This window comes from Engystomops pustulosus, chromosome 11 (genome assembly GCF_040894005.1).
Source record: "Engystomops pustulosus chromosome 11, aEngPut4.maternal, whole genome shotgun sequence".
Lineage (NCBI taxonomy): Eukaryota > Metazoa > Chordata > Amphibia > Anura > Leptodactylidae > Engystomops > Engystomops pustulosus.
The window spans coordinates 66310418-66318724 of record NC_092421.1 but is presented as its reverse complement, the minus strand read 5'-3'; the positions used below and the strand labels follow the sequence as shown (position 1 = coordinate 66318724).

Sequence of the window (8307 nt, the reverse complement as noted above, 5' to 3'; positions counted from 1 at the left end):
CTGCTCCCTCTGTCCTGTGTAGTGACTGCCAATGTTATTATAGGTAAGTGCCTCTGCTGAGGCTTATACAATGTAATTGTAGGTAAGTAACTCTCTGCTGCCTCTGTTCTATGTGGTAACTGCCTCTGCTAAGGATTATACAATGTTATCATAGGTAAGTGACTCTGCTGCCTCTGCTGAGGATTATACAATGTCATTGTAGCTAAGTGACTGTGTTGCCTCTGTCCTGTGTAGTGACTGCCTCTTCTGGAGAGGAGGCACATTAATAGCTCCTGGAGATTTGTGAATAACCCAGGGGAGCTGCCTGGGGTCAGCCTTGAAGTGATAAGCAGATCTCTGCAGATGCTGTGGGTGCTGCACCCTCACTGGCTTGGCTGTGAGTGCTGAGCACAGGCTGGAAGGCTGAGGGTGTGTAGGGTGTAGAGATGGCACATTCCCACGTGGGGGGGCTGACGTTGCCTGTTCTCTGGTTTAGAGCTGATTGTGCAGCTATAAATGTCCAGTGCTGGGAGCTCCGACAACAACACAAGCAGGAGCTGTTCTCTCCCTGTGATCCTGCAGAGAATCCAGCACCCTGCGCACCCTGAGCTGCTGGCACCTCTACACCCAGCACACCCTGGCAGCACTTTACACCCAAACTGCACCCAGGAGCTGACAGCATCAAGCAAACTCATTGCACTGGCAGTATAACCCGGCAGCTTAAACAGGACCTGTTACCAACACCCGAGAACTCACCCGACTACAGCCTTACACAAGCCAATGAACATACATCAAGGACTTCGCAGCACCCAGCTTTTCTATTCTATTTCCAGCTCCTCTTACTAGCGCCCACCTTACCCTGGGCACAAGGTTCTCCAGACTGTGGATCCCAATGACTGCCCTGAAAGTTTAATGGATGCAATGAACTGTCTTCTTGTAAATCTTGCACTTAACCCCTGCAGCTCTCCCAACCCTGACCAGGATTACACATGTGAGGCCAGGTGCCCGGGCAGGTAAGCGCATACAGGAGGGCAGGGAGAATCTTGCATGACTGGTCTGGGCACCACGATCCTGGAGCAGCAGGGCATGGAAGCTATAGAGTGCCCCTGAGTGGAGGTCCTCACCCTGGCATGGGTCAATATCACACTGGCAGAAGTCTGCTGAGCCCAGGGAAGACCACCTCCATATTTCATGATTAATTTTGAGAACTCGTTATCTGATAGGGGGGGCATCTCTGCCATGGAGTGCCAGGGAGACTGCTCCAACAGCACCATGTACAATGGGACTAATTCAGACGTGGCTGGACCCCCTTACTCCCTACAGGTCACCCTGGCTCTCATCTCCCTGGTGGGCATCCTCTTGTTCTTCACTGTGTTTGGCAATGTCCTGGTTGTTATTGCTGTTTTTACTAGTAGGGCGCTCAAAGCTCCCCAAAACTTGTTCCTGGTCTCCTTGGCATCAGCTGACATTCTTGTGGCCACCCTGGTCATGCCATTTTCCTTAGCCAACGAGGTCATGGGATACTGGTACTTTGGCAAGGTTTGGTGTGAGATCTACCTTGCACTAGATGTCCTTTTCTGCACCTCCTCTATTGTCCACCTATGTGCCATCAGTCTGGACCGGTACTGGTCCATCACACAAGCCATTGAGTACAACCTGAAGAGGACCCCTCGTAGGATCAAATGCATCATCTTCATCGTCTGGGTGATCTCAGCTGTCATCTCCTTCCCACCACTCATCACTATTGAGAAGGAAAGCGGCAAAGAAGAGGAGCCTAAGTGTAAGATTAATGAGGAGAAATGGTACATCATCTCTTCCTGCATCGGCTCCTTCTTCGCCCCTTGTGTCATCATGGTCCTGGTCTACATCAGGATCTACCAGATCGCCAAGAAGAGGACGAGGGGTCCTCCAAGCAAGAGGAGCAATGGGGAACATGAGAAGAAGCAGAATGGCTTTGCAGACAAGGACTTGCCAGTCAAGCTGAATGGGGAGAAGGCTGGAGGGTCTGGGGATGAGCAGCACAGAGAAGAGGCAGAAGCTAATGGGGTGGACATGGAGGACTCATCATCTTCCGAGCATAGGGAAGAGCAGCAGTATTCATCCAAGAAGAAGCAAGACAAGGCTTCAAGGAACAAGGGCAAGACCAAGCTGAGCCAGATCAAACCTGGGGATAGCCTCCCAAGGAGAGAGGAGGAGGACAGGAGTACTAAAGCCTCCAGGTGGAGGGGGAGGCAGAACAGGGAGAAGAGGTTCACCTTTGTCCTGGCTGTGGTAATTGGGGTCTTTGTTGTGTGCTGGTTCCCCTTTTTCTTCACTTACTCCCTCATTGCCATCTGTAGCAAAAGCTGCAATGTCCCAGAGACCCTCTTCAAATTCTTCTTCTGGTTTGGTTATTGCAACAGTTCCCTGAACCCAGTTATCTACACCATCTTCAACCATGACTTCAGGAGAGCCTTTAAGAAGATCCTGTGCAAGGGGGACAGGAAAAGGATTGTGTGAGGACCCTTAACCCCTTCCTCTCTGTGCAGCTTTTTGTATGGATACCTATAGAGGGGAGGTTAAACCAGACAAACATGAAGGAGCCCTCTGTCCCCCATTTCTCCTCTCATACAACAGGGACTGGGGTCCTCAGAGGGAGCAGCTTGTCTTCATTTTGTAAGGCATGCAGCTTTAAGTGATGATGATATTATGAATGCTTAAATATATTTTACTACTAAACTTGCCCTCTGTATGATCATTGGAGGAACCTCTTCACTCATTTATTTTTTTTTAGCAGGTCTCTGCCCCCCATTGTTACAGAATTGACCTTGTTACATTGTAAATGCTCATTATATTTTCTATACTTTGATTTTGCAAAAGGGCTCGTGTTAACTCTTTGGCTGCCAAATCTGCTAACACTGTGTGTATGCGAGTGTGGGGTTGTATGTGGAGAAGGGTTCCCAGCACTGAACAGGTTAATGTTGCTGCGCACAGAGGTAGATTGGGGTGTAAATGGTTCATGTAACCCTTCTTCTGATGGGTAAACACACAGTAGTGCAACCTCCCCCTTCTCTGCATCTTGTTACTTTGTATCATTACTCTCCTGTATGAGGTTACTACGTTACATAATACATTTGCACAGGGTATTGGGGGGCTAGGGGGTGCAATATAATGCTAAACAGGAACGTACTTGCTTAAAATTTAGGGACCAGTCAGAGCTTCTGGCCATGGACCATAGAAGGGTGGGGTAGGGGGTGGGTGTAGGATGAGCTCACTATTCACTTGCTCTTAGTAACAAGTAATGACACTGAGACTAAAGCCATTACACTTTGTGCCCTGTGTATGTGAATACAATCAATTGCTCCCTGTTATCAGCCATATCAAGCTGTTGTGTTCTTCAAGTGCTCCTCTTGCAACATTGTTGCATTTTATTATGATGAGAACTTTATTTATTCTGTTTTAATGCTTATATATGATCATGATGCCTTCTTATGGTAACCTCAATGTATATACGTGATGAGTGCTCTGCAGTTACTGATTATGGAAAACTACAACTCCCAGCATGTAGAATAGTTCAGTGATTCTAGTTTAACAGTAGCTGGATAGCAACAGGTTGCAAAAGGAACATGGAGGAGTCACTGTGTACATACATGACATTACTTATCCTGTACTGATCCTGAGTTACACCAGTATTATACCCCAGAGCTGCACTCACTATTCTGCTGGTGGTGCAGTCACTGTGTACATACATGACATTACTTATCCTGTACTGATCCTGAGTTACATCCTGTATTATACCCCAGAACATTACTAACCCCTCCACTATTTTACAGTATATACACAATATTTTAATATTTGTCCACATGCTGGTCCATTCCCATTCACACCTAGCACACATAAAATAAATAATAACAACAATAATAAAACATACACCAAAATAATGAGGTCACAACCCCCACCCAGCCAATGATCACATCAAAACATGACATTACTTATCCTGATCTTGAGGCACATCCTGTATTATACTCCAGAGCTGCACTCACTATTCTGCTGCTGGTGGAGTCACTGTGTACATACATGACATTACTTATCCTGTACTGATCCTGAGTTACATCCCGTATTATACTCCAGAGCTGCACTCACTATTCTGCTGATGGTGCAGTCACTGTGTACATACATGACATTACTTATCCTGTACTGATCCTGAGTTACATCCTGTATTACACTCCAGAGCTGCACTCACTATTCTGCTGGTGGTGCAGTCACTGTGTACATACATGACATTACTTATCCTGTACTGATCCTGAGTTATATTCTGTATTATACTCCAGAGCTGCACTCACTATTCTGCTGATGGCGCAGTCACTGTGTACATACATGACATTACTTATCCTGTACTGATCCTGAGTTACATCCTGTATTATACTCCAGAGCTGCACTCACTATTCTGCTGGTGGTGCAGTCACTGTGTACATACATGACATTACTTATCCTGTACTGATCCTGAGTTATATCCTGTATTATACTCCAGAGCTGCACTCACTATTCTGCTGCTGGTGCAGTTACTGTGTACATACATGACATTACTTATCCTGTACTGATCCTGAGTTACATCCTGTATTATACCACATTTGGACATTTATGGAGGATGTACAGGATAAGTAATGTCATGTACGTACACAGTGACTGCACCAGCAGAATAGTGAATGCGGCTCTGGATTATAATACATATTGTATTGTTCCTCTGTTTTTCCTTCAAGAAATTAATGCACAAATTGAGAGTTGAATTGGGGCGGCACTGATGCAACTTTAGAAATTTATTGATCGCCAGCATTTATCTACAGAGTATTTTTATACGGAGAGAGTGTTTTATTACAATGTAACAATGCAGGACAATCCTTATTCTTTAATGGAGGAAGGAAGCCGCGGTTATCATCATCGTCCTCCGCAGAGACAGGATAATCGCGTCCTCCTCTCTCTGTAAGTGGATTAATTCATCATTTCATCTAATGATAATCACATGGAGATTCAGGGTAAAGAACAATTCACATATTAACCGGGAGGTGAAGAGGGCGATGCAGCAGGGGGAGGAGATGACTGCTGCCTCTGCTCTATGGCCAGTCTCTTTCCACTTGTTCTGTCCTGTTATATTTATTCGTCTTTGATTTAATACACATTTTTTCACTGAGTGTGAATTCGGCCTAAGAGAAGGGAAGCCTGGCCCAAAAGGGTGCAGGCCTGTTTTTAAGCGGCCCGTCAAAAAACGTATGCGTTAAAAAACGTATGCGTTTTTGAAAAACACATGGGTTTTCTGAAAACGTATCCATTTTTGACCAGTTTCAACTAAGATAATTGGTCAAACCTGTAATAAACTGATGCGTTTTTCAACAAACTGCTTAAAAACGGCCAAAAACACGCGGCGTTTTGAACGCATTTTTTGCCCGTTTTTAAGCAGTTCATTTAAAAACGCATGCGTTTTTCACAGGTTTGTCCATTTATCTTAATTCAAACCTGTCAAAAATGGATGTGTTTTCAAAAAACACATGCGTTTTTTGACGGACTGCTTAAAAACGGACCAAAAACGCTTTCAAAACGCCACGTGTGCTATCAAACTTAGGCTGGTGCCACACGCACCGCTTTGTCTGTGTTTGAAAACGCAGACAAAGCCACACCCACCAGGGCGGGCCGTGGCCCAATCGCATCAGCGTTTCTATGGAAATGCTTGCGATCGGGAATGGGCCGCCAGTGTTTTGCATTAAATTAACGCAAAACACCGACGGCTCGTTCCTGATCGCAGGCGTTTCCATAGAAACGCCGATGCGATCGGGCCGCGGCCCGCTCCAGTGGGTGCGGCTTTGTCTGCGTTTGCGTTTTCAAATGCAAACAAAGCGATGCATGTGGGACCAGCCTTAGAGAATGTGAGCCCAGGTTTCTAGGGTGAACCTGGCCCAAGAGCGTGTGAACCTTGGGTATCACTCACAGAGGGTGAAAACCCAGTCTAGATGGGGATAGGAAGATGTGAGCCCAATCGTAGAAAGGATGAGCCTGGCCTAATTGAAATGAAATGTAATCTTTGTTACAATCTTTGTGCCATTTTTTTCCCCAATTTCAAGAACACTGCTTTCAGTCAGTGACATGATACACTTGATTACATGCAGTAGAAATATCTAATCTTTTTCCTGAGTTTGTTACAATGTATCGTGACAGGTAAATTAATCAACCTGCATCCGACTGTTTCACATGGTCTCGAGTGGATGCATTTGTAACAAACCTGCAGCTGCGAGAAGTATTCAATCAGGATGAGTTTTCATCACCATCTGCAAGTGAACAAAAATATTTATCTTTACTGACAGCAAGCAGAGATCTCACAAATGAGGAGGAATGATGCATAAAGTCTGCGTTGCGTTTTGACCTGCGTTTTCATTGCGTTTGAAACGCATATACAACAGCTGAGGAGGGGTGATTTGCCTAATCACATCACTGTTAACATTTCCGTTTACAAAACGCATCGTAAACGCGATGTTAACGCATGCGTTAACAACGCATTAACGCATGCGTTAACATTGCGTTTACAAATGTAAATGGTAATGTAAGTAGGCAAATCACCTCTCATCAGCTGTTGTATATGCGTTTCAAACGCAATGAAAACGCGACCAAAACGCAACTTGTGAACGCGCCCTGAGGGTGGAGGGCCCCTTTAGGTGGTGCCATGACTGCTCCAGACGGAATATTGTGGTTCCGGTGACTCTTGGCTGTAATTAGCGATTGTAGGTGACCCCCGACCCTTTATTATGGCTCAGCTCTGCTCACTCATCCACTGACGACTGTGCAGGGGAATAAGATCCTCATTATAATGAAGGCGTCGCTGCGGGATCATTACCAGCACCAGATCGAGGAAAAGCTATCATTAAATGGGCATTAGGACTAAAGTCTGTCTTCTCATCTGCTACTGTTCTCTGTTATCAGCCATTTCATCCCAGAGGTGACTGTACAGGGGGGATACAATCTATTACTCTCTGTTATCAGCCATTTCATCTTGGGGTAGGTGACTGTACAGGGGGGATACATTCTATTATTCTCTGTTTCATCCTGGGGAGAGGTGACTGTACAAGGGGATACAATCTATTAATTTCTGTTATCAGCCATTTCATCCCAGGGAGAGGGGACTATACAGGGGGGATACAATCTATTACTCTCTGTTAGCAGCCATTTCATCCTGGGGAGTGGTGAATGTACAGGAGGATACAGTCTATTACTCTCTGTTAGCAGCCATTTCATCCTGGGGAGTGGTGACTGTACAGAGGATACAACAATGGGGGAGCTGCAGAAACAGCTTCTTGCTTAGGTCAAAACCCCACTAATGGCTTGAGGAACCTGAAAATCACTTCATCTTACCTTTTTGTATGTTGTTAGTAGCAGCAAGACTGTGAAATATAGATTTATATTTCAAGACTGTAATTTATCCAAGTGCACTCGAGTTGTTCTCACACTGCTGTGCTCTGTGCTCTCTGTGGCCAGTGATATGTATTATTCCTGGAGAGATGTGTAATCAGACCTTTGGGTATGTTATTAGCAGCAGGACTGTGATCTATGAATTTACATTCTAGGATTGTAGCCTCTCCAAGTGCTCTGGGGGCGTGTCCTCACACTGCTGTGCTCTCTGGGATCTGCATTACCTGCTCCACAGCCCCCTACTCTTCTGCTGTAAGTTAAAGCTGTTGTATTCCACCAGGAGTCTGCTACCGCTTAGGGTGAAGACACACATGGCGTTTTTAGGCCGTTTTTGGGCCGTTTTTAGTTAGTGCGTTTTCAGATCGTTAAAAACGCATGCGTTAAAAAACGCATCCGTTTTTTAAAAACGCATCCGGTTTTTGAAAACGCATGCGTTTTTGTCCGTTTTTCATTGCGCAATTTCGGAAAAACGGACAAAAACGCATGCGTTTTTAAAAAACGGATGCGTTTTTTAATGCATGCGTTTTTAACGATCTGAAAACGCACTTAGTAAAAACGGCCCAAAAACGGCCCAAAAACGCCATGTGTGTCTTCACCCTTATACTTACAGCAAATGGAAGGGGCTATGAAGCAGTGCAATGCAGAGAGCTAAGGACACAGCAGAGTGAGGATACTTCACCCAGTAAATAGTACATACTAACTAAAGTAACTCAATTAGATATAATGCACATTCAAAAATTATGCAAATTTTTGTTATACAGTGCATATCTCAGAACTGTGGGACTGTGCTGCTCCCTGGTGTCAAGAAATGATTCAGAATTTCTATAAATGTATCAAATTTTTAGCACTGCAATGTTGTTACAATGCGATATAATTACTACACGTTTCCGTTTACAG

General features: G+C 45.0%; 1 protein-coding gene across 1 annotated transcript; it reads left to right on the top strand.

Annotated features, from left to right (window-relative positions):
• Window positions 1-302: 302 nt before the first annotated feature.
• ADRA2A (adrenoceptor alpha 2A) lies at window positions 303-2827 on the top strand. Its single transcript, XM_072129640.1, has one exon. The coding sequence runs from the start codon at window positions 1171-1173 to the stop codon at window positions 2476-2478; it is 1308 nt and encodes a 435-aa protein (XP_071985741.1). The 5' UTR covers window positions 303-1170; the 3' UTR covers window positions 2479-2827.
• Window positions 2828-8307: the final 5480 nt, after the last annotated feature.

What these genes read in the sequence shown, in the direction of transcription:
- ADRA2A (XM_072129640.1), top strand. Translation starts at nt 1,171, where the DNA reads ATGATTAATTTTGAGAACTCGTTATCTGATAGGGGGGGCATCTCTGCC.